The 27,283-nt window shown below is 44.8% G+C and overlaps 1 protein-coding gene across 1 annotated transcript in view; it reads left to right on the top strand.

Moving 5' to 3' along the window:
- Rgs22 (regulator of G protein signaling 22) overlaps positions 1–27,283 on the top strand; it is a 94,676-nt gene that overhangs the window by 30,539 nt on the left and 36,854 nt on the right. Inside the window, exons 10-14 of the mRNA XM_057792158.1 lie at positions 2,783–2,957; positions 5,415–5,548; positions 7,534–7,648; positions 10,086–10,211; positions 10,942–11,043. Of these exons, the coding sequence (XP_057648141.1) occupies positions 2,783–2,957; positions 5,415–5,548; positions 7,534–7,648; positions 10,086–10,211; positions 10,942–11,043 (652 nt within the window). The remainder of the gene's footprint in view (positions 1–2,782; positions 2,958–5,414; positions 5,549–7,533; positions 7,649–10,085; positions 10,212–10,941; positions 11,044–27,283) is intronic.

The raw sequence follows: 27,283 nt of genomic DNA, 5'->3' as shown, positions 1-27,283 counted from the left end.
TTGTTGGAGGAAGTATGTCACTGGGGGGCGGGGGGCATGGGCTTTGAGGTTTCAATATACCAGGTCCAGTCTGTTTTTCTCTTGGCCCGTGGACCAGAATGTAGCTCTCAGTTACTGCCCCAGCATCATGCTTGTGATATGCTCCCTGTCATGATGAAAATGACTAACCTCTGGCACTGTAAGCAAGTTCCCTTTAAATGCTTTCTTTTGTAAAAGTTGCTGTGGGCATGGTGTCTCTTCACAGCAGCAGAAGTTGGTACCAGGAGTGGGGGTTTCTGTGACAGGCCTGACCATGCTCCTTGTTGGTGGAATGTGTATTAGGAAAGCAGCTGAATGCTTTAAGCAGGGCTTGTGGAGACATACTAGCAGGAGCGGGGAAGAAAGTGGTGCTGAGAGTAAATAAAGTGTAAATTATGACGGCCTGACTCAAGAGGATTCAGGGGAAAAGAATATTAATTAGTAAGTGGCCTAGGGACCATTTTTGTGATGTTTTGACGAAGACTGGCTGCTTTTTGCCCTTGTCCCCCAAATCTACCAGAGGTTAAACTGAAGAGTTTGCATTAATTACTGGCAGAGTAGGGTTCAAGGCAGCAGGGTCACATGGTTACCGGGGAGCATGCGGATGCTGATCTATAACGAGAGAAGGAGCAGGCCAGACAGAGAGAAAGACAGCATGTCCAGTCAGAGGAGACAACGAGCACCAGGAAGTGGAATGGAGCGAAGTCCATGCTCAAGGAAATAAAAAGTTTAAAGAAAAACCGGATGCTAAATGGAAAAAAGGAAGTGGTGATTTCAGGGCAGGACCCCACCCAGCTAAGCTTGGGAAAAAGAACTCAAGAAGAATGTAAGCAATGAAGGGAACCACCACCAACAGAAAGCTGGGAAAGATGTAGAACAGGGGCCACGGTCCAGTCCCAGCAAGCAGCAGAACTTGGCAGCTTCAGCCATGTGGTTCTGGGTTTACAGTTAAGGACACAGGAAAAGAGGTTGTAGTGAAAGACAGCCCCCCCCATTTGGGAGACTCTCACTCAAGTCTCGGGAGAACACGACTCCCCAAGAACTCACGAGAGACTGTCCTTGCTGTAATCACACGAGGTTTATTGACAGGAACCATCATGCTGGGGCCGAGGCTCATATCCCATGCAGGGGTAGAGGAGTTCGATCCCAAGTAGCTGGGAGAAGGAGTATTTAAGGGAAGAAACCACAACCCAAAGGGGGTAGGGAGGGCGTCATTGGAAGATTCCGAAAATACCAGTGATAATCACAAGAAAGTAACTCCCCGTTTCTCAAGATTGTTCTCAAGATTATAATCTAACTTTGTGGTCAGGCAGTTCCTGGAACAGAGTCACTGAACTGGCTATCCTGGATATTTGGCTCTACTCTTCCTGCTGGGGTCTGGATTTACCCTGGTCTCTCAGTAGAAGTTCCCTCTATGGCGAAGGAAAGCCACTGAGGCTAGGTGTGTGTCAGGGGTGTCCCTGAACCCGTGAAGGTGAAGCCTGGATTGTCTTGGAACCCCCGAGATGTTGGAGATGCCAGAGCACTGGAGTATTTGCCTAGGAAACCTGCAGACAGTGTAGAACCAGCCCAAGAGAGAGAAATACATCGCAGTTCACAAAGGTGGAAGGAGTTGGGAATCTGAAGAGTTTTGACGTCAGACACGGATGCAGAGTTTGGAGTTTGCCTGGCTGGTTTTCAGTCTTGCTTTGGTCCAGCGTCTCCTGGCCATGCTCCCTTCCCTCCCACTTGGAATGGCGAGGCACAACCTGTGCCATAGTGGGTTGGGGGAATGTGGTCTGCTTTTTTATTTTACAGTTAAGAGATTGCTTTGAGTCTCAGAAGAGACTTTGAACCTTGGGCTTGAAAACAGTTGAGACTGTGATATTATAGACCATGGGGACTTTAGAAGTTGGAGTAAGGCGTTTTTGCATTATGCTGTGGCTACAAGCCAGTGGAAGCCATGGAGTGGAATGTGGTGGTTTGGATAAGAATGGCCTCCCTGTGGGCTCTTATGCTTGGTTACTAAGGGGTGGAAATATTTGAAAGAATTAGGATTAGGAGGTGTGAACTTGTTGGAGGAAGTTTGTCCCTTGGGGGTATTCTTTGACTCTCAAAATCCCGTACTAGGTGCATTCTACAGAGTGAATTCCAAAACAGTCAGAGATATATAAAAATGACCTTGTCTCAAAACAAACAAACAAACAAACAAACAGAAACAACAACAAAAACCCCAGCAAAATGTTGATATATTTTTAGTGCTAATTTGTGCAGTTTTTATTTGATATTATAAATACAGGCCTGCTTTGAAACTACCATAGCATATTTTGTTATTTTTAAATTCCTTAATACTTTCATGTATTTCTTTTTCTTATCAAGCAGATAATAAGTTTAATATTATGGATTTTCTAATATATATTACCTTTTTCTATTAGAGAATGAAGTATAATGAAGTAACATAGTTTTTTGTTTGTTTTTGTTTTTTTGAGACAGGGTTTTCTGTAGCTTTGGAGCCTGTCCTGGAACTCACTTTGTAGAACAGGCTGGGCTTGAACTCACAGGGATCTGCCTGCCTCTGCCTCCTGAGTGCTGGGTTAAAGGCGTGCGCCACCACTGGCATAGAAAAATACTTTTAAGGTGAATCAGTAGAAAAAGAAATAGAAAGTGGCAGGAAGGGTTAATAATCATGATGATGAATTATATCGTTTGTATGCTTTTAATTCTGAGATCTCTTATAGTTCCATCTTAACATATGAATCTTAAGGTTTTTTTCTTCAATAAACAGGGGACCAAGATTTTGTGTAACTCATTCATTATCAACAAAAAATGCTAGCGCGGAACTGAAATTCTGGCGCCTTCGCCAAGAGAAACCCAGGAAGGATGTTGACCCTTTCCCACAGATGGCAACCCTCCTGCCCTTAAGACCAAAGTCTTGCATTCCCCAGGTCCCCGAGGTCCAGGTAGGGTGTCCAGTGTGGGAGCTGCTCTTTATTAACTGCACAGCTAATATCTGTCCTTGGGTGTTTGTCAACTGCTGTGGTTCGAACACGAGCTATACCCTATAGGCTTGCGTGTTTGAGACTTTGTCCCCAGTTGGCACTGTTTGGGAAGGTTGTGGAACCTTTAGAGGTCCCCACCTCCATGTTGGAGGAAGTGAGTCCCTGGGGCTGGGTCCTGAAGCCTCATTGGCCAGGCCCCATCTCCTGTTCACACTCTGCTTCCTGAACATAGGTACAGTGTAATCAGCCAGCTTCCTGTTCCCGCCACCATGCAAACCACTCTGGAGCTGTGAGACACATTATAGCCTTCCTCCCTCGGGTTGCCTTTATTAGCATGTTTATTAGAGGAACGAGAAAGTGACCAGGGCAGCCACTGATTCGGCATTTATCACAAGCGGTTGCTGCTGGAACATACACACGGCCACAGGGAGGAAAGAGGGAGGGCCCTGTGTGCTCAGCAAGCAGAGAAACACTTCTGATATGAACAACTCACTTGTCTGCGGAAGTTCTCTAGCGGCCTCCTCTTCCGCTTAGAATAAAACGTGAAAACTGCACAGCTGTGCAGGTCCCTGCTAGCCCCTCCCCTCACTTTCCCACTTTCTTCTCTGGTTTACCACAACCCAGCCACATTGCTTCCTCTTGTTTTATTGCGGCTTGTTAGTGTCCCCCATCCTTGGTCAGGCACTTGGTCCTGCAGAAGAGCTGGGTTTGGTTCCCAGCATCTACGTAAAGTGGCTCATCAATACCTGCAGCTCCAGTTTCAGGGGATTAGATGCCTTCTTCTGGCCTCTGTGTGCACTTATACAAGTGTGTGATCCAAAACTTACTAACAGTTTTCCCATGCCTTATACACTTAAACTATTTTTTAATTTACTTTTAAATGAGGAGGGCTGAAGAGATGGCTCCGTGGTTAAGAGCACTTGCTGCTCTTTCAGAGGACCTGAGTTCAGTTCTCAGTACCCAGCTCATAACTTTCCAGCTCCAGGGGATCTTCTGACCTGAGAGAGCATGCGCACACCTGACACAAACACACACACACACACGTGAGCACACACACACACATGAGCATACACACACACTAATGTATGGACCAGGCATGGTGATGTACACCTTAAATCCCAGCACTTGAGAGACAGAGGCAAGCAGATCTCTGTGAGTTTGAGGCCAGACTGATCTCCACTGTGAGTTCCAGGGCATCCAGGTCTACAAGGTGAGACCCCGCCTCCAACAAGAAAATAAAATGATTCCACAGTGTGGGAACTACTCTGCCACCCTCCTCCACCCCAGACCCTGAAAGCTACTGTCCTATTTTCTGTTGCTATAAATTTAGTCACATTTTTATAATATATATTTAATTATAAGCCCAGACTCTTCTAGTATTTCTCATTAACAGTTGCTTAACACCTAAAACTACCGGCCCTTGCTGTGTAGCCCAGGCTGGCCTTGAACTTGTGACCTTCTTGCTTCGGCCTCCCGAGTGCTCGGATTACAGATGAGAACCATGTGCCCAGCCTTCACCTGAAGGTCCACCAACAAAGAGCAGCTTTGCCCATTTCCTAAGCACCATTCTCTTTCCCATCGCTGACTCTTCTTCCCTCTGGCTAGGGGACCCCTCCCCATCATCTGTTCTTCCTCCAGGGTCTGTCTTGGAGCCTGCCTGAGAGTTCACAACTGCCCTTGGCCCACAGCCCACCTTATAGTTTTGTTGAAAAAATACATTTTATTACTTTTGTATATGTGGGTATTTTGTTTCGCATGTATGCCTGTGTATAGTGAGCATGACCACAGGTGCCAGAAGAGAGCTTCAGATCCCTTGGGACTGGAATTACAGACAGTTTCAGGCCACCACGTGGCTGCTGGGAATTGAACATGGGCCCTACGGAAGAGCAGTCAGTTAAGAGCAGCTCATAACTGTTGAGCCATCTCTTCCTCTGCTGCTATTAGAAACGGTTAAGAGCGGGAAAAATAACCATAAACATAAAATGTCCCTGAAAGGGAAGATGCAGTATTGTTAAGTTCTAGGTCCTTTGTTATGGCTAAGCAAGCATCTTTGTTTGATTTCCCTGCCCCACCATCTCCTGGTACTCTCCCACACAAGTCCTAAGCCTATTCTGTTCCAGAAGAAGGGCTGGTTGCCAAGTTCTTTCCCAGGAAAGAGTCTGCCTCCATGGTCCTGGAAGTAAGGACTTAGCCCGTCTCTGGCTCCGCTGTCATCTGAGCTGCTCTGAGTACACTCTGTCCCACAAAACCTGCATAAGCGCGGGGGAGGGGGGGATTGTTTCTGTTTTAGTGCGATATTCAGTGGGCAGTAGAGTGAGGGTTGAAATCTAGAGAGAAAACAAGCTTGAGATAATGCAGAACTTTATTATCTCTGTTTTCATTTTGCTCATTTCCATTTCACTATTTCTTCACTTTTAGGGAGAAGAAATCAGTTTATTGCAACGATCTAAATCGCCTAAGAAATTGTCAAGAGTAAGCACGGGGTCTCAGAAGCCTGGGAGGAGCGAGTCCTTGCACCCCGTTCCTTCCAAGGACGACAGGCTTGAGAAAGAGTAGGTGCAGTTCTTTTGAATGTTAAGTCTTTTACTCTATTGGTTTTTAATATGAATTTTTAGGATTTAGTAATATGTGTTAGAGGCTTATGATTGACCTGCCTATGCTAAGTTAGAAGAATCCCAGATAGTAACACGTTTAAGGGGACGGCGCCTGTGCCCAGCTGCTGTCAGACTCCTAACTGACCTCCGAGGAGGAGCTCTACTCGAATCGACTTCTCGAGTTTGAGAACTCTAAGAAGTTTGGTGCCGGTTAGCACAGTGTGCTCTCTGCTGCGTCTCCTCTCTTTATATTGCTCTGTACTTCCAGTCGCATTTTTTTTTCTTTACCCTGAAAATATCCTCTGCTGTCAACTTTGGACGATTCTTTGTTTAGTAATTCATTACTTGACATTTGTTCTTATTTTTACCGAAGTAAAATTCATATAACAATAAAGTTAGCAGCCTGACTAATATTAAGTGCATACAATCTGGTTTTCAGGGCATTTGCAAAGTCGTCTACCATCACACTGCATAACCCCTGTATCTTATACACACGTGTGTGAGATCAATTCAGAACTGCTGATCTACGCATCACACAGTTGTCTCTCTTAGGAGCCCTAAATTTGTGATCTGTTTAGTGTGAGAGTGAGCTCTGTATGATGCGGTCAGCAACATGATTTATGTCACCATTGATAAACAGGCAGACTTTAGAAATTGGGTTTATCTCCACTGAAGTTGAACTTTTTATTTGAGAACCCTTTTACATTAGTTTTTGTAAATTCCATGCTCAGAAACAGGAAGAATAAGTTTGGAGGAGAGAGACGATCAATGTAGTTATAGATGATCAATGCAGTTATAGGAAAAGCCTGTGTGGGTGACACAGCAAGTCATCTAATTAATCACACAGAAATTACATTAATTATAGCACTGTTTGGCCTATTAGCTCAGGCTTTTTATTAACCAACTCTTACATCTTAAATTAACCCATTCCTATTCATCTGTGTATTGCCATGTGGCTGTGTCCTACTAGTAAGGTCCCAGCAGGAGCATCTCTTTGACTCCGCCTACTCTCTCTCTCCCCTTCCAGCGTGGCTCTATTCTGCCCTGGCACAGGCCAAAGCAGCTTTATTCATTAACCACTGAAAGCAACACGTATACAGAAGGACCTCGCACATCACATGGTGCATATTTAATGAGTAGTAAATGACTGAATGCAGAGTTTAAAGCTCCCTTGGTGAGTGAGACAAACATGTATTCCGTTCCAGGTTCTCCATGTCCTTGCCAACAGAAAATTTATGTGTTAAAAAGGTCAGGGTAACCATAATGAAAGTCTAATACTACACTAGAGTGTGCTTGAGATATTTATGACCCTGGAAGGAAGGGTTTAGACCCCAGGACACACACGAGGAAAAAGGAGCTACTGAGCTTCTAGTGAAGGTGGAGTTGGTAAGGAACCAGAAGAGACCAGCAGGCCTCTGAGGAACAGGTGATACACATCGAGGCCAGCATGGTGTCCTGGAAGACGAAAGGGGTGTGGGGAACCGAACCTGGGTCTCCTAGCAAGAGAAACACTCACTCAACCACTGGAGCATCTTTTCAAGCCTCCAGTTTTTGTTCTTTATTTTGAGAGAAGGTCTCGGTCCATCCCAGGCCTGCCTTGACCTCATGGGGCAGTCCAGACTGGTCCTGACCTCCTGCTTAGCTTCTCAAGCAGCTGGGATAACAGATCTCAAACTACATTTCTCTCAAAACAAAAAGTTAGAAGGGTGATCTGTATTAATTGGTTCATTTTCGCCTTCAAAATACTTTTCCAGGTACTGCTCACCACCTGGCCTTGCTGGTCATGGTTTTAGGGATGGCATTCATGCTTCACCATCAAATCTGACGTTAATTATGTGTTTCTACCCCGTCGTCAACACTTTGAGGAAGTTCTTTGATACCGCGTAGATTGACAGCACGCAGACTTCTTAACTGACCAGTTGGCTCTCTTGTCTACACTTTAGGTCCACGTGGCTCTCAGAGGGCAGCACGGTAGTTCGCTTGACATCTTTTACTGACATCTCCGAGTGTCTGAAGCCCCAGCTCGACAGAAAGTACACTTATACAGAAGAGCTCAATGTAAGTATTTTAAGAACTGAATAGCCATGGTCCTCATTTAATCAAGTCCCTAATTTTAGAGATTTAAAAAAAAATTATAATTTTTTTCCTCTACTAAACAACCCATTTTGTTTTTTAGTTGCAAAGGAATTTTCCCACAAAATCTGCACCGGTGGTTTTTGTTGTTGTTGTTGTTGTTGTTGTTGTTTGGGGTTTTGTTTGTTTGTTTGTTTTTTGGTAGTGTTGGTCTTCTCAATCTTAACTAGTCTTGATCATTCTTTTTCCTTTATATCTCTTTCTTTTTTTCTCTTTGTTTCTTTTTTTTTGTTTTGTTTTGTTTTTTTTTGTTTTTTTTTTTTTTTAAGACAGGGTTTCTCTGTGTGATTCTGACTGTCTGTAGACCAGGCTGGCCTCAAGTTCACAGAGACTCCCCTGCTAAAATAACGCTGGATGTCATGTCCTGGAAATCTCAATTTTTTTTTTAATGTAGCAGTGTCTTAGTCAGGGCTTCTGTTGCTGTGAAGAGACACCATAACCACCACATCTTTTATAAAGAAAAACTTTAAATGGGGCTGGCTTACAGTTTCAGAGGTTTAGTCCTTTATCTTCATGGTGGGACATGGTGGCATGCAGGCAGACGTGGTGCTGGAGAAGAAGCTGAGAGTGGAGAAGGAGCTACATCCTGATCCTGCAGGCAACAGGAAGTAGTCTGAGACACTGGGCATGGCTTGAGCATATATGATACTTCAAATCCTGCTCCAAGAGACATACTTCCGCCAGCAAGGCCACACCTCCTAATAGTGCCACTCCCTGTGAGTTCATGGGGTCAGTTACATTCAAACTACCACATTCCACTTCTTGTCACTCATAAGCTCGTAACAATAACATAACGCAAAATTCATTTAGTCCAACTTCAAAAGTCCCCGCAGTCTATTACAGTCTCAACAATGTTTTAAAGTCCAAAGTTTTAAATTCTCTTCTGAGATTCATGCAATCTCTTAACTGTAATCCCCCATAAAATAAAAATAAAAGACGGATCACACATTTCCAACATATAATGGCACAGAACATACATTACCATTCTAAAACATAGGAAAGGGAGCATAGCGAGGAAACACTGGACCAAAGCAAGACAGAAAACCAGCCAGGCAAACTCCGAACCCTGCATCTCCGTGTCTGATGTCAATGTGCTCTTCAGACTCCAACTCCTTCAGCTGTGTTGACTGAAACACACTTCTTTCTCTTGGGCTGCTTCCTCTCCCTGTTAGTGGCTCTTCTCAGCAGGGATCTTACGGCTCTGGCATCTCCAACATCTTGGGTCCCCAAGGCAAACCCAGGCTTCAATTTCACAGTTTCACACAATGGTCTTTCTAGGCCACCATTCAAAGACGCCCCTGACACATGTCTGACCCACGTCTGGCCTCAGAGGAAAGTTCTATAGCACCTTTTGTCCTTGACTCTCAAGTCAGAAACACGGGGCTGAAGCTGCCGTGTTCTGCTGCTCGCTCGGCCTGTACCATTACACCTGATGTGGCTGGAGCTATGAGACCTCAGAGCCCTCCTCCAGAGTGACAGCCACACTTACTCCACCAAAGCCACACCTCCTAATGGTGCCATTCCCTAGGGCTTAAGGGGGCCAGTTACACTCAAACTACCACACACAAGGGTTTCCAGAGTACAGCTACCCTGACAGGAAGCAACCAAAGCAGGTGTATTATGTGAACATTTAGATGAAGATCTCACGTCCCCTAGGAACCCTTATCAGTAGATGAACAGAGCAGAGTGCTCGCTTGAACCCGCCGCTATCGTGTTTGCTTGGGGAGCTTGGAGGGAGAAGTCTGCATCCCATAAAATAAATGAGCTTCCATGAACGGTCCTGGTCATACTCTGGAGTCACTCACGTGCTCGAGACAGAGCCAGCTCTCCGGGTCTCAAGGATGGTACTAGGGTTACTAATGCTGTTGGCAGAGAAGCCGTAAACAGCAGAATTTTATGAGAACCTCCAATGCCATTTCCACTCTGAAGGCCACGACCTGTGGGGGCGAGACTGTCCACCCCTATCCCCGTTAACGAGCAGCGCTGAGAGAGGCCTTGGAGATGGTTCTTTTTATAACCCACGTGTAGCTAAAATAACAGTGCGTACGTAGGTAACAGGCCACCAAGGGAGACTGGGAAGGCTCCCCAACGGAGCCACTGCGCCCGAAACATGAACGTCATTGAGGTCAGGGAGCCACGCTCATATGGGGCTTGGGATCACAGTGGTTTATAACAGAATGGATTCTCCTGCCATAACTGAGTTTCATAAATGAATCTTCATGACAGTCAGATGCAAGCACATTGCATGAATTACAGATCGGTTACAAACATAAAATGGTAATCCAGCAGAATTTATGAAACCCTCTTGTACAGGGCCATGTTGTGTTTGGGGGGGATAACGAACTTCTGTTTCATTATCTAGGTTAAAACTACATCTGATGTTGGAGCCTTGGGAGGATTTGAGATGGAAAACTTGTTACAGTCTTTGTATGTTGAAAACAGAGCTGGATTCTTCTTCACTAAATTCTGCGAAGATTCAGGGAACAAGGTAGAAAATAATTATTTAAAATCTGGATTTATTATTTTGCTTGATTTAAAAGTAAGTGGCATTGAAATGAGGTGATGTTCTTATAAATATGTCTGATTTTCAAATTCCTATCTGATAGATTTAAATCCACACTTGATATCGATTAAATCTTTAACCATCCAACTGAATTGTAATTCTCTTTGGTTTAGGTCTCCCTGATAAAATTACAAAGAGAAGTGAAATACAGATAAATATTGTCATATATTACAAACTACAGTTAATAATATGATTTAATCTCAACTTACTATGCCATATTTAATTTATTAATACTTGATTTTTAATCATCCTAGCAACCATAAATCATACTGAATCGAGGTAAAATGGTTTCCAGAGATGTTTTAAAAATCGTTATTTGTATGCCCCAGATGAGCGTGATTAACGGGCTTAGCGGTCACTCTTTGGTTCTTCTGGGATGCGCATTTACCCACATGTTGTACTTCAGGCTTTTTAGCTGCCAACTAGAATGCTCGCAATTTCGGTGTTCATCGCTATTTTCAAACATTCACTATTTTAATGACCAACTCTATGGAAGAGTTACGTGCAAAATTACAGTGTTCGACCGACAACAGCAGTAAATATCTCGTCATTTGTGGCCGCAGCGGGGACCTAAGCGCTCATACACACATACAGAGCGCGAGCTCTGAGGGCCTTGCTGAGAGACGGTGGTGATTTCTGTACTTCTCCTTTGCAGCTGTGGAAGCACAGTGTGTACTTTTGGTTTGACCTACAGGCTTATCATCAGCTGTTCTACCAAGACACACTTCAGCCTTTCAAAGTGTGCAAGCAAGCCCAAGTAAGTAGCAGTTAACTCTGGAAAATAAGCACTGTATCCGGCCCCAGGCTAGAGAGAGCTGGGTTACTGGGACCAATCACTGCCCCAGGAGGCTCCATTTAAAAGTAGGCAGAGTGTTGTTTTATGATCCGATTTATGAGTTTCCCATTTTATCTGTCTTATTTGGTTTGCTTTGTTTTCTTTTCCTGCCAACTATTTGTTCTTCCAATAAAGAAGGCCTCGTCTCTTTCCCCTCGGCACATACCTTTGAGGTTTGCCTGTGGGAACCGAGAACACCGAGAGCGGATGTGCGGTGGATCACCGCAGTGACAGGAGCCAGAGTTCTGACTGGGGCTCCCCAAGCTTCCTGCAGATGTCAGCTGTTGAATGTGCCAGGCTGCTGGCACCTCGCTGTGCGTGTGCGGGCCCCACGCAGGCGTCTGGGCTTCCATCTACACGCCATATGAGACAGACACTCTGAGGGCGGAGGAGAGAGCCTTTCAAGACCACCCTGAAGCAAAACAGGGCAGGAATAACAACAAAAAACCAGAAGAACAGAAGATCCTCTGCAAATGGGGACAGAGAGAGTAGCCTCTTGCAGGGGGGCAGTGTCAGGAGGTGGGGATGAGGACAGAATTATGACTTGAGCTGACTTTTTGAGATTTTATTCTTAGATTCTTCAGATCTTTTATGGAGCAAGGTTTCCAAGATTAGACAACTGTGGACCCCTGCTCTGTTCATCTCTTGATGGTTCTTGTAACCCCAAATAACCCAGCCCAGAGGATCCTCCCCGCAGATGCTCTCCAGGGAGTTAGTGTCATCTATTATTTATTATTTTATAGTCTTGCTCAGGACACCAGAGTGCACTGCTGGATGTCTGGCTGCTCCCCCCTCCCTCAACTCCAGCATGGGTGACTTTGCTTTGTGGCTCAGTGACAGCTTCGTGCTTCTTGCCGTGAGAATAAGGCCTGCAGCTCCGACATAGGCCAGATGTCTCCATGAAATCATGAAATGAATCTCTAATTTACCAGTACCGTTTTCTGAGACCACACAGTTCTGCTTGTTAACCCTTTACCTGTAACGCACTGTTCACCCTCCTCCCTAACCCACCGCCCCGTCTGTCGCCACCCCTTAGTTTTATTATGTTGTCTCCCCCAAAGGGTTCTCCCCCAGAGTCTTCAGCTGCGCAGTGAAGCGGGATCGTTTGTTTGCTATTATCAACCAGGTTTCGAAGACAAATGAAGAAGGAGATTCTGTGGCTTCGTAGGCTTCCTGGTTCTTAGCAATGCTCTTCTTCAGTTAACTCTGCCTGGCTCAGAAATGGGCAGTCTGTGTTATTCAAAAATGGATTGCTCTATCTGGGGACTGCCAAGACGTAGAAGGGTTCCCCCAAGCTTTGCTTTTGGGAGTCAAGGCAGGCATGTGAGGAGCAGGCCAGGGTAGAGCACTCACCTATAGGACTGAACAGGGAGAGATAAAAGGAGAGAATTCATGTGATTTTTTAAAAAACATATATTTTAATCTTGTACCTATAGTTGATTTACTTTTTTATTCTTGGTAGGACTAACAACTATTTCAACTATTTTGGGTTTTATTACGCAAAGTTTTCATTTCTCTAGACAGGAATTGTCTATGTTATCACTGTATTATCCACTTGTTTTACAGTATGAAATATCACTCATTTAGTGCCAATAGACACACTGTGTGGCTTTCTTCAAAGTTTCATTTATAATATAGATCTTTGGATCTGTAATATAGGGCATTATTGTTTATCGCCACTGAATGGTGAATGTGCCACGAACTTGGTTTTATATCATTTTCATGTGTCTGCCAAGCTACCCACTAAGAACCCAGGAGTTGGTGCCAAAGAGCCCACGCTGTTTTCTGCATGCATAGTTTTACTCTCCCAAGTGGTAGCACAGGGATAGTAGCAGATAGATGGGGGTCAGTAATAAGGATTTAGCATGGCGCATGAGCCCTTGAGGTCTCCTCTACAGACTTCAGTTAGAAACGGATGATGGTCTTGGCAGTATATAGGTACACCCCGCCTCTAGAGGGCCACACAGCCTGGATTCTGCGCCTTGATTCACTTTGCATGCTTGTTTTATCTAGAAGACTGACCACAGAACGCTGCTGCCTCCTGTAACTGTGTCCTGAAATCTTTCTAAGAAAATGTATGTTGCAATAAAAGCTGCATTTAGAATCTACCACCCTCTCTAGCATAAGCATAGATATTTTTAAATATAGCAAATATATATGATAGATTCATATTAGATATGCTTATAAATATATATGCATGTTCATCATTCCAGAGGAGGTGGAACCTGGGAGAGTGGAGCCAGTAATGAGGCAGACTAAAGGCTCATGCAATTGCTAGCTTTATTCATAGCATCAGACAGTTTGTACTCTGAGGGCTAAGAGGAGTCACCTGAGTAAAGTGGACAGTCACAGGGACAAGCCACACGTGGTAGACAAGCTGTGTGCGGCAAAAACATGTTTTTCCATAGAAGCATATAAACTAAAAACAATAGCCGGTTGTAATGAATACTTTGAATTAAAATCACTTCTATCTGCTATAGCAGGGAGGGACACTGAAGCATAATCCAAGACCAATTCCATAAGAAACTGAGGCCATAAGACTTTTGTCTTGGGGGCTGGAGAGATGGCTCAGAGGTTAAGAGCCTTGCCTGCTCTTCCAAAGGTCCTGAGTTCAATTCCCAGCAACCACATGGTGGCTCACAACCATCTGCAATGACGTCTGGTGCACTCTTCTGGCCTGCAGGCATACACTCAGACAGAATATTGTATACATAATAAATAAATAAATAATTATTTAAAAAACAAACAAACAAACAAAAAAGACTTTTGTCTTGGTTCCTTAGAGTTTTCTCACAAGCGCTCAAAAATCTGCTCACATAGCTTCAGTCTTGGACAACGTTCCAACACATGCACACCAACATACATAAGATTCAGGAAAATAAGAAACACAGTTTGGAATCTGGCTCCTTGGCAAGTGCTTGCCTGGCATGTGTGAGACCCTGGGTTCAATCTGCAGCACTATAATAAATAAATAGAAACTAAGTTTGTAGAAAGGGAAAGAAGGCAATTAAAAAAAATCAGAGATTTCATTTGCCTGAAAATGTCCATTTTATTCTGATGACTTAGCTCAGTATAGAGTTAGGACTTGGTGGTTTTGCTCTTGTGCTGAGGCATTTCCACATGCGCCTATCATGTATTTGATCATGTCCACCCCCGTTACCATTTTGTCCCTTTCATCTCCGCTGATTGCCTCCTTGTTCCCGACCATAGACTGTTTTCTCTCAGGGCTGTGAAGATGTTAGTGTCCAGTCGCTGCTGTCTGTGTAGGATGCCTTTCCTCACTGCCTTATGACCCTGACTTTAGAGCTCTGGGTCTCTCCACGGTGTGCTTACTGCCACGCCCTTCCTTAGGCTTCAGCTGCTTCTCGAGTCTCAGGAATCACACTTTCGATCGGTTCTGGGTGATCCCCACCTGGTACTTCTTCCCATGCTTCCACCTGTGCATTCTGTCATGTCCTGGATTCCCTGTCTGAACCTGCTGGTGCTTTGTAATTCATTTTGTTAAGCAACCCACCCATTGGGTTTAGTTATGTCTCCTATTCATAAAGCTTTATTTTTTTGTTTGTTTGGTTTTTTGTTTGTTTTTTGAGACAGGGTCTCACTATATAGTCTTAGCTGGCCTAGAACTTACTATGTAGATCAGCCTGGAACTCTTAGAGATGTGTCCACCTTTGCCTGGGATTAAAGACTGGTGGCACCATGCCCAGCTATGATTTTTTATTCTTAAACATTATATTTGTGTTTTATAATTTTTACTGGTATTTTTTCTGCTCCCCACATTCTTAAATTTCTTTGTGCTCTGAATCACTTAGAGCTTGTGTCTTTAGCTGTGCTACTTATCCCTGCGTGACAGTTTTATCACAAACTTTGTGGATCAGAACAATACACATTTGTTCTATCAGTTTCTGTGGGCCAGGATTCAGGGCGCCACAGTGCTAGGTCTTCTGAGATAAAGACTGGGCAGTTTCCACCATGGAACCAGCTGGGAAAGGGTCTGCTTTAATGTTCATGTGGTTGTTAGTAACATTCAGTTCCCAGTAAGTCACTTCGCTGAGAGTTTTTGCTGACTGTGAACTAGAAGCCACACTTGGAGCTGCACCACGTGGCTCTCTGTATATGATTATGTACAATGTGACAGCTCATTTGTCCATTCCCCCAGAGGAGAGCTCCTTAGCAAGGTGGGTGTTACCTTTACACACAATATAATTGTGTACTTGTCTTCACACACAAATCACTCTATTGCTGTGTGCTATTGGTTAGAAGCAAGTCACACATTGTGTCCATACCTGGGGTAGAAACCAAGAAAAGGCATGACAGCCTGGTATGGTGACACATGCCTTTAATCCCAGCTCTTTGAGGCAGAGGTAGGTGGATCTCTGTGAGTTCAAAACCAGAATGGTCTACAGAGGGGGTTCTAGGACAATCAGAGCTACATAATGGGACCCTCTCTCAAAAAAGCAAGAGGGGGGAGAGAAAGAGGGGAGGAAGGAGGAGGAGAAGGAGAAGAGAAAGAAGAGGAGAAAGCACAGCTATCAAGAGTCACTGTTTATAGGCGCCACCCTAGAGGCTGGCTGCCACAGTATTCAATAATTCCATGATTTGTAGTTCTTGGAAGAACTAATTTTTAGTTTTGCTGACATAGTGAATTCTTTCTTTGTGTGTTTAGTAGTTTTGAATTATAAGCTCTTTAGTGGGTTTTTTTTATGTCATTCTTCAGCTGGGCACATTTTAAATGCTAATTTCTTATTGTAGAGAGATGTGAAAATAGAGTGTAAACTGGAAAAACAGGCTCATTCAGGGGAAAGAGTACAAATCCAGGCTCGCTCAAGGGGAAACAGTAACAAATCCAGGCTCGCTCAAGGGGAAACAGTAACAAATCCAGGCTCCCACAAGGGAAACAGTAACAAATCCAGGCTCGCACAAGGGGAAACAGTAACAAATCCAGGCTCGCACAAGGGGAAACAGTAACAAATCCAGGCTCCACAAGGGGAAACAGTAACAAACCCAAGCTCCTACAAGGGAAACAGTAACAAATCCAGGCTCACACAGGGGAAACAGTAACAAATTCTCAGGAAAGGCAACTGTGAAGCAAGACAGGGGTTATGTTTTGTTTCCTAGGCTCAGAAGGTAGAAAGAATATTATATGTGTGGTGCTTGTTGTGGCTATCACAAAAGAAAGTGGTGGACCTGTCCTTCTGAGACCTTCTTTCTGAAATGTTGGCAGCCAGAGGACTTGAAAAGCCTCCACACAATTTCTAGAAATGCTGGGTGAAAATATAACAATTATCTGTCTAAAGATGTGGCTGAAATCGCAGGGGAGAGAGTCTCCAGGGCAGAGTGAAGGGGTCCCTTGAAAGCCTGGCAGTTAGCTTCAGTGGAAAATGGGAAAGCCACAGGACCTGAGGACAAAGCTGAGATGCCATGAAGTGCAAGTCACGTTGATACTTCTACACACAAATTTTGAATGGTTGTGCACAAAATGAGATGTGGAGTGCAAATTATATTATTTGCATACATTAAAATGTATTTTAACATTAAATTCAAATATATATATATTTCTACTTTACATTTACTGTATATATAACCCACAGTAAGCATATGAGATGTTTTTACTTGTATCATTTTCATTTTTAAATTTTATTATGATTTATTATTCTGTGTGTGTGTGTGTGTGTGTCTGCACGTGCGCACGCGTACAAAGGCATACACGTGGCACAGCATGCTTGTGAGGCAGTCAAAGGACAGCTTCCAGGAGCCAGTTCTTCCCTTCTACCGCGTGTTCTGAGAATGGAACTTAGGCATCGCAAGCACTTGCTGGGCCAGGTCACACAGCTAGGGAGCAAAGCTCAGTGCTTGTTTTTGAAGGAAGGTTGGACTCTATTCAGAAAGGTCTTTTTGTGTTGTTTCTGAGACAGTGTCTCACTATGTAGCCTTAGCTGGCCTGGAATCGATGTATATACTAGGCTGGCCTCAACCTCACAGAGATCCACCTGGATTAATGGCACCAACACCATTCCAAGGCAAGATTTTTAATAGCGAGTTAAGCACAGGTATCAGAGCTTGAAAAAGAAGCTCAAGGAAGGATAGCTGCCCACACTGAGGGCCAGGGTGCTGCAGGCTTCCCAGGAGAGTTGCCCACGTTCAGCCATGAGGTTAGGGCCTCTGCTGTCCTTTTCTTTTTTCTCTGTACAAAAGTTCTCATGCCCCATGTGGATTTCCAGGGACTGTACAGATGATGACAGTGAGAACATTTGTGTGCGGTCCAGAGCAGCCCGGAGAAGAAATAAACCTTGCTGTTCTCAGGGCCATTATTTAATTAAGGTTCTGTTAATTGTTTGGATAACAGGGAAGGAAACAAGAACTTGCAGTAATTGGAGAAAATAGAAGAAACACAGCTCTTAAGTAAAGGACTGTTTGCTTAGCCACTACTTAGTCTCTGCTGCCACCTTAGCCACCACCTTAGCCACCGCCACCACCTTAGCCACTGCTACAACTCATTCTGGGTCAGACTACAATATGAATGAAGCTATACCAACTAGAACCACACTCTGCTAAGAATCTCTCAGAATTTCCTGTGAAACGGTGTCTCCTAGTAACATCAGAAGCCACACCCATAAAGTCTCACAAATGTGACTGCCTCAACACGAGCTCATCAAGGACAACAATATGCATTCCAAAGTGGGAGAGCCCACCAGACCGCAGCCCTCCACAAAGAACTACAGGAGTGTAAAGAATGTGAAGAGCAGGAAAAAGCAGTCCTCCCCAGGTCCAAGCAGTCCTCCCCAGGTCAACAGACACATGCGCGGCCTTATACAGACTGAGCAGGGCGTAGCTGTGCAATAAGAATATAGATGTATGTGCACACATAGCTATATTTAACAACAGTTAAAATGAAGAGACCATGAATTTGAAAGAGCAAGAATATCTGTCCATATGGGAGGGTTTGGAGAGAGAAAGGCGAGGGGATGATGTATTTATATTATTATAATCTTTAAAAAATAAGAAGAGTGTTTTCTACTGTGGGTCCTCGGAACACAATGAGACCAGTGTCCTTGGAGATGCTGGCTCTCTCAGGAGGGTGAGAGCTGCTGACTTAATCCAGTTGTGTTGGAAACAAAACAGATACAGTGGAGTCATGGGGGAGAGGAAATGTTCTCTTCCTTTACTGGTAAATAACAGTTGGTGAGTTTTAAATATTTTAATAATTTTTAAAATAAATCTTTTGAAATACACTAGAAATGAGGGACCTATTTCATTTTTTCTATTTTTTAAGCCAAAAATGTCTTTCCTTTTAGTCTTATTTAACACAAAATAAATCTTTCTTTTGATGACAACCCCTTACACACAATATTGGTTCTTTTCCATTTTGTTCACATTAACAGCTTCAGATTAAATTTGAGATCTTTCCGATCTTTCCAACCATAATGAGGTTCTGTCTTGATAATTGGAAGTCCCACCCCGGGCATTTCCCTTCATCACTGACTTGACAGCACTCTCTGGCCCAATACTGTGGCAAGATCCTGACTTGCTCCTGTTCCACACTCCTTCAGTGATGTCCCTTCAGAGATCCAGTAAATAAGTTAGTTCATGTGACCTGGGAATTCAGAACACTGTCATCAACTCTGAGGGAGGAGGACAAGACTGATGTGTGTCTTCCTCCGTCTCTTTCTACCTTCTCTTGAGACAGGGCCTCTCACTGACTGGATGATGGCCCCTGGTTAGCTCCCAGGATCTGACTGCCTACCCCAGCACTGGAATTAGGGATACTGTGCTCTCACAGTGGGTACTGGGGTCTAAACTCAGACATTCAAAGTCCTGTGATAAGCATTTTGATGACAGCCATCTCCCCGAGCTGTATTGCCATCCATTTTTGTGTTTTCAACATTCACAAAAGGAAACACAAAAGCTGAGTTGATAAATGTCACAAGACCTACACACATGCGTTGGCGATCTTAGGAAGTCGTAGTTGTAACATAGTGCAGAGTTTGTTCATATACCCATGCAGACACATTTTACTTCCATCCTTCCTCATCTCCTTTTGGGTAATATGAGACAATGTGGATCCAGTGGCCACACTGGATCACACAGGGTGACCTGCCTGGGAATTCTCCAAGTGTTCACATATTTATCCCTGTTGCACTGCTCCCACTCCACAACCAGAGCAACAGGTGACCAAGACAAACCAAATAGCAATTAGACCAGCAATCACACACACCATTCTTATTTTATTGATTTTTATTGAGCTCTACATTTTTCTCTGCTCCCCTCCCTGCCTCTCCCCTCCCCTTCAACCCTCCCCCGAGTTCCCCATGCTCCCAATTTACTCAGAAGATCTTGTCTTTTTCTCCTTCCCATGTAGATTAGATCTATGTAAGTCTCTCTTAGAATTCTCATTGTTGTCTAAGTTTCTGGGATTGTGATTTATAGGCTGGTTTTCCTTGCTTTATGTTTAAAAACCACTTATGAGTGAGTACATATGATAATTGTCTTTCTGGGTCTGGGTTACCTCACTCAAAATAATGTTTTCTAGCTCCATCCATTTGCCTGCAAATTTCAAGATGTCGGATTTTTTTCCTGTTGTGTAGTACTCCATTGTGTAAATGTACTGCATTTTCCTTATCCATTCTTTGGTCGAGGGGCATTTAGGTTGTTTCCAGGTTCTGGCTATGACAAACAAAGCTGCTATGAACATAGTTGAGCCCATGTCCTTGTGGTACAATTCAGCATCCTTTGGATATATACCCAAAAGTGGTATTCCTGGGTCTTGAGGAAGGTTGTTTCCTAATTTTCTGAGAAAATGCCACACTGACATCCAAAGGGGTTGTACCAGCTTGCATTCCCACCAGCAATGCAGAAGTGTTCCCTCTCCAGCATAAGTTGTCATCAGTGTTTTTGATCTTGGCCATTCTTACAGGTGTAAGATGGAATCTCAGAGTTGTTTTGATTTGCATTTCTCTGATGACTAAGGATGTTGAACATTTCCTTAAATGTCTTTCAGCCATTTTAGATTCCTCTGTTCAGAGTTTTCTGTTTAGGTCTGTACTCCATTTTTTATTGAATTATTTGTTCTTTTGATGACCAATTTCTTGAGTTCTTTGTATATTTTGGAGATCAGACCTCTGTCTGATGTAGGGTTAGTGAAGATATTTTCCCATTCTGTAGGCTGTTGTTCTGTCTTGTTGACTGTGTCCTTTGCTTTACAGAAGCTTTTCGGTTTCATGAGGTCCCGTTTATTAATTGTCCCTCTCAGTGTCTGTGCTAGCAAGCACCATTCTTAGCCTAGCAACTTTTACTTTCACCTAGGTTCTGATCACCAAGCTGTGGGTGAACAAAACACACCCTGCTGCTAGACCCTGAGCCCTGCCTGCCTTTTCCAGTTTTCGGGAAGATGTAGAACAGTCAGAGAAAGGACCAGGCAGACCTTTTCCTCTAACGTTATATTATCCTGACAACATTTTTCAGTAACATGTGAGCTAACTTTAGTTTTATCCAAACCTTGGATGTTGTAACCACAGACTCATTTGGAAAAAAAAAAAAAGGTGATGTAAGAGGGGCCTGTGCAAGATGAGTCTCCTTTGCCCACCGCCATCCATTACCGTAATTGTTTAACTCCTCTTGGTGTTTACAGGGCTTAGACACTTCAGGGTGGTCCTGACGTTTCCATTCACGGGCTCTGAGCTAAGTGCTCCTCTAGGCAGGGGTGTGTTTCCAGGTGTGTGAACAGAGCTCATCGCTTTCCGCGGCCATGGCTTTCCGCGGCCATGGCTTTCCGCGGCCATGGCTTTACGCAGCCATCACTTTACACAGCCATGGCTTTACGCGGCCATCACTTTACGCAGCAGCAATTACCAAGCTGCATTGCCTCAAAGGTGTGTGGACACGGGGAGGGGTGAGGGTGGATGTGAGTGAGTGTGTGAAGCCATGGGTGCCTTAGAGTTCTATGTAAGTCTCAGGGTCTTGACCGTTAGCTTCTTGAATGCTGGGTGATTACTCTCAAGCTTTGCTGCACGATTTGTTTTTGTTACAGAGATGGTATCCCGAGTAGCAGCCAGGCTTCATTCCCTGGCACTGTGAATCACTGAGCAGAGTCAGCAGGGTTCTTGTGTTACATCCATTTTTGCTAGTGAAGTGGACTCAGGGTGGACATGGACAGCGACCAGCTCTCTGTCTCACAGAGATCCCTCATATCCCACCATCCATCTTCCACAGTTATCCCCATTCTGGCCTTCGGGACACCACGTGCGTACTCCAAGTCTGATCCCGAGAGCTGATGGGACAATGGTGACATCGCCTCCACTCTTATTCTCTCAGTCCAGTAACTTTTAAATTTCCCTTTGAAGCATAGACCATGCAAACTAATTCAAAATAACTATGAGTGGTTGTCTAAAGACAGAATGGTCTCCCTGGCTGCCTTCGAGCTGACGGTGCCATTGCATCTAAGAAAGGACATCCCAGTCAGGAGGAGACTCGGTTAGCAGGGGCATCCCTGAAAGTGTCACAGAAGCAGACCTTGACTGTGTCCCCTACCGACCATCCTGAGATGTCTGCTGGAGTGCACGCAGTGAGAGTCTGCTCTTCAGCGGGCAGATAGCCTGTGGCACAGATGTTTGGTCTTCGAGGTGCAGCGTCTGTTGTTGCTTTCCAGGATGCAGCGTGGGGTGCAGTGTCTGTTGTTGTTCACCGGGGTGCAGTGTCTGTTGCTGCTGTGTGGGGTGCAGCGTCTGTTGCTGCTGTCTGGGGTGCAGTGTCTGTTGTTGTTCTCCGAGGTGTAGCATCTGTTGTTGCTCTCCGAGGTGCAGCGTCTGTTGTCAGTGCAGCCCGCTTGTCACCTGCCTTTCCCATCATATCCGCTTGCTGATCTGTTTTCCTGTATCAGCCCTGTGTGCTTTGCTAGGATGGATGGGCATCCCCCCGAGACAAGCTTTTTGTCGGTCTGGTTTTTTTAAACCAAAAAAGTGACTATGATTATGTTTTTATTGAATTACTGCTCATTGATTTTTATATTTATTTTTAGAGGTTACATATCTCCCTTAAATACGTGCTGCTTTTTTTTAAATAAAAAAATTGAGATGATAAAATCCTTGGGAAATTCAGATTGCCTTTGGCTGGTAGAAATTTTCTTAGCTATTTGTCATTTTACGCCATAGTGTACTTGATGAATCTGTTTTGCTCAAGATGTCTTAAGCAATGACTGGTCATTTACAACTCTCATCCATTTTGTCCCTTGAGTTTATGGTTTGTTTCTGGCTTTCCTAACACGTTCTGATTTTTCATTCTGTCCAAATTGGTTCAAGCTAAGCGCCCCTCCGATATCCTACTGGCATTTTCTGAAGTTCTTTTGCTCTGCATCCTCGTTAGGAAGGGCTGAGCCACTGAGCCACGGCCAGGAATTCTCAGTGTGGCTGTCATCACGCTGTCCTCTCTTGGTGCAGTCCCATCATGTGCCAATCCCAGCAGGAGTTTGCCTCTCAGGCTCAGGATGTTGCAATCCCTAGAACCCTGTCATCAATTGCTAACTGAGCAGTGCAGGGCACTTCACACGCGAGTCCCTCTGTGTGAGGCTTCATGTGTAGTGTGTCCTCTCGCACAGCTCCTCAGCGATGCTTCGAGCTCCTAGCGGGATGCAAGAGGCCACTAAAAATCATCCTTTCTTCCTCCTCTGCAGGAAAAAGGTTGGATTGCTTGGATTTGCTTATTGTTTTCTTTTTCTGCCTCATCTGAGCTCAGATCACAAGGTTCTTGTCCACTGGAGCTGTGGATGATTAGAAAGCAGACTTCCCTTTTGCCAAGTTTTGTGGTTTCTGGAAGCATCCAGCATTGGGGCATTCATGTGCCTGTTATAAACGCCCAAGGGACTCCCTTTGCCTCTCGTTTCAGAGAAGAGTTTCATCTCTGTGTTATGTGTGTTCTCAGAACTGAGTTATTGAGCCCAGCTGAGAGGTTCCTGTGTAAGCACAGCAGTATGGCCTCTTGTCACGGTTGAGCACACAGTGTGGTGCTGTGCTGTGCGGTGCTGAGGTGATGTGTGGGGTGAGCTGGCTCTCTAGGCAAGCCAAGCTCCGAGTTAAGACCCAGTAATAGGAGCTTTATTTCCCCTCACGCTTTTCTGTTTCCTCTTCAGAGCTGCTCCTCAGACTTCCCCGGGAGGGCAAACTGATGAGTTCTCCCCACTACAACCTGACCTCCTGACTAGTCTATCAACTCCAGTTAAATTCGGCATTTAAGTTCAGTGTTGCCCTTCTGAGTACTGTTTAACTGCGAAGAGACGAATTTAAAGAAACACTTTCCTCCAAAACTTCACTTTGCTGAAACAACGAGGGAGTGTATTTTATTCCATACTTTTCAAAACTGGGGGTTCATTGAACAGCGTATAAGGAAAATGTTATCAATTGGTGCGTGCCGGTGGGATATGGGATATTCTAGCAGTGTGGCTTTAACTCCAGCGAGCATCAGAACTAGCTGACATCATCTGCCTCACCCTCCTCCCCCAACCCCATCTCACCCCTTCTAGTGGTCACGGTAGAGAAAGGGAGTCTTTGCCTTTCAGTCAGCGGCGTGATGGTGAAGATTAGTGGCTCGGTGTGGAGGGCAGCCCTGGTCTGCAGTGTGTACCACACGCTGGGCTCGGTGTGGAGGGCAGCCCTGGTCTGCAGTGTGTACCACACGCTGGGCTCGGTGTGGTGGACGGCCCTGGTCTGCAGTGTGTACCACACGCTGGGCTCGGTGTGGAGGGCAGCCCTGGTCTGCAGTGTGTACCACACGCTGGGCTCGGTGTGGTGGACAGCCCTGGTCTGTAGCGGGTATTACACGCTGGGCTCGGTGTGGTGGACAGCCCTGGTCTGTAGCATGTGCTGTATGCTGGGCTTGGTGTGGAGGGCAGTCCTGGTCTGTAGCGTGTGCTACACGCTAGGTGGAAATGATCTTGGCGCAGGTGGCTTCAAGCTCCTGTCATGACAGGGTAGGACACAGAACTGGGCAGAGATATGCGCTCACCGTCGTGTGGTGTTCCACCAGGTAGCTCTGCACAGGCAAATGTCATCACGATCCTGAACGGTAGTGAGGCAGCGTCATTGGGAAGCATTAAGTGTTCATTATCTTAGATTTTAATATAATTTTTGAAATTAAAGTTATGTAGTTTAACTTTTGAGAATGATTAAATTTAATAGTTGGTTCACAAAATATCAGACAGTTTTTTATTTAGCTCCCATGAGCTAGGATAAGACAGCATACATTCTAATGATGGGGGGATGGGGGAGAAAGAGAGAGAGAGAGAGAAAAGAAAAAGAGAGACGGAGACGGGGGGGGGGGGGGAGAGATAGGAGAGAGAACGAAGAAGTACCATTCTGATCCTCTCTGGTTTAAGTTTCACCAACATTAGAACTGGAAGTTCCTACCCTCCACCTTCAGAATTTTCTCCAAATTTCAGAAACTGCTCAGACCCTCTTTGTTTGTACCTCTCAAAGATGGCATATTACCTTAGCTCCAGACTCTCAAAGGTGGCATATTATCTTTGCTCCAGATTTAGCAAGTCCCCCATGGTTTGCTTACCATAAACTTGAAAAGGAGCTGATTAAAAACAAAATCAAAACTTGGCAAACAAACCTTGAACATTCCCATAGCCCCAAGAGTTCCCTCCTTTTGTCTTTATAGTATGTGAAGGGATAGCATGGGCTTTGTGGGCTGTCTGCCTCTTCCCAGGGGTCTGGCAGATTCGGTTGACACTGGCTGTCAGTCTGCCTGGCAAACCCCAGTGGACCTACCTAGCAATGGGAGAAGCAATGGCAGACGACCTTGATTTCTGATATTCCTTCGGGAGGTCTCTTGGAAAACTCCTTGAATAATTTGCAAGATACATATTAAAAAGCCTCCTGCCAATCTTACCATTATAGTCAAGTAATGAACCTAAGAAACAAGTGCCCCTCGATGGCACAACATGCTGAAACATGAATGGCTTGTCCTAACCTCTGTGCTACTTCCACTGATTACTTTGAAAATCTGTTGGCTATTACTTCTTAAATCATCACACCATAACTCTGCGTGTTTATGGGTACATTGTGATTTGATGTGTGCATACCTAATGTAGTGAAGAGAGTACGCTAATACGTGTGCCCAACATCGCACACAGCAGCTATCATGTCTATATTGAGACCATCAAAGGAAAATCTACACAAGTGTCTTCACTGTCTGCCGGCCCATCTCGTCTGCCAGATGTCCTCTGAGCCCGCGTTAAGGTCTCACAGCGTGTAGGTTTGGAAACGTCTTCCAGTTTCAGAGTCTTGTGTTTCTTCCTCTCACTTCCAGTCCCAGCCTGGTGGTGACAGTCGAGCATCATGCAAGGAGCATAGCCAGGCAGGCTCATTAAGCCCCCCACACCCCATCATTAACTGAATACATCAAAAGGACGCATGTGAAACCATTCCATTAACGCAGCCAACAGCTGCAGTGTAGCAGGGCGAAGCCGCACATGTGGTGCCGTGTTTGGTGGGTTCCTCGACTTTGCCTTTTAAGGCTGCACAGAAACGGTTCTTGTTTTCATTGGAGCCCAGCGTCAGGCTGCAGCTCCTCAGGCGGCCTGAGCTTGTGGCACGGTTCCTTCCCAGGACCGCTCACCTTGGGCACAGTGAGAGCGAACACGCAGCACACGTGCCCAGAGCAAGATTGGAATCTCACTCCATAACTCTGTCATCAGTTAGCATTCGCTACAGAGAAACCCAGCCATCACAACAACCGCGGAAAGTCTCACAGTTTCTTTGCTTTTTACATTGTCTTTTAAAAAAGGAAAGAGAACGGACATATTCAGAAAGTCCAGCACTCTCGTCTGTCAGGCGTGCTTGTTCAGGCTTGATGGGATAAGAGGGAACCGGCGTGGTAGAGATGAGTCCTCACGTATTACGGCATATTTAAAAGGAGGGTGGTATGTACTAAAGGAAGAAGACACTCACTGTTGCTATTTATTATGGTCATGGTGTTGGGTATTAAATCCAGGGCCTTACACCAGGCAGGCAAATGTTAAACCCAGAGAACTGAAAGTTATCAATTGATGATACTTTAATCTAGCGTACAGAATACCACAGACTTGGAAAATCTGAAGTTCCTTGGCGAGCGCCATAACTTGTTTGCTCCGTCTCCCAGGAAGTGCCGAGCAGGTGGCGTGCACAGGAGTGCACAGGACGTCTCTAATGAATAGCTGAGGTGTCCTGAGCAAAAATACAAATATTTTTCCATATGATGCCAAAATAAGTAATCGTATAAAAATAACTTAAATGGGTGTAGACTTATTTACTCAGCAGTCAGGAAGCAGAGCTGGGAAGATTATAAACATGAGACCAACATGGGCTACATAGTGAGACCTTTTCTTATCACCCCCAAAGTAATTTAAATATTGTCATTTATTGCCCATTAAAAAGCAAAAATATTTATCAAAACATTGTTTTTCTTTTCCATGCCCTTTTTATTGGCTTTTGTCTTTGTTTCTTTGGGTTCACTTTACTATCCCCTCTTCCTCCTCCTCTTCCTTCAGCTTCTCCCTTCTCAGCTCTTCTTCCTGTTTCCATGGTACCTATCCTGTGTCCTTTTCTCTCCCTTGTCCTGTTAGCAGTGCAATAGTCCTATTAAGAGTTTGGTTCAACAAGGCAAGAAAATGGACTCCCAGAATTTTCAAACTGTAAAAGTTTTTTTTTTTTTAAGGGAGAGGCCTTCTGCTCCCTCCACCCCCATTTGATGCACTTGCCAAGAAAGTGAGTCACAGATGCAGGTGTGGAGCGGTGCGGGCAGGCCGCCCAGCATGCACTTCCTGATTATATAACCTTTGAGGGTCTCCAAGAGAGATGGCGCTAAGAGCTGTGTGTGCACAGTGCCAGGCAGCCTGATCATAGACAGGCAATGCTTGTGTCCCTCCTGGCCTGGGAAAGCATCATAAGTTAATGTTTAAATTGGAATCATGTCTGCCACAGCTGCGTGTGTGTGACCCTCTGCCGTACGGTTAATCAGAGTGGCCGTGCAGAGCATGAAGGGAGCATTTTCTCTACAACAGGATCTGTGTTGTTATTTGTTCTGTGGCTGAAAAAGAGCTGGGTGGCCAGAAAAGCAGCAAATGACCCGAGATATTGTAATAATGTCTCCAACTCGTAATTAAATAAGTTATTCAGGAAATACGTGATAT

Source organism: Chionomys nivalis, chromosome 17 (genome assembly GCF_950005125.1).
Source record: "Chionomys nivalis chromosome 17, mChiNiv1.1, whole genome shotgun sequence".
Taxonomy (NCBI): domain Eukaryota; kingdom Metazoa; phylum Chordata; class Mammalia; order Rodentia; family Cricetidae; genus Chionomys; species Chionomys nivalis.
Note: the sequence above shows the minus strand (reverse complement) of the source record. Positions and strands in the feature narration are given on the sequence as shown.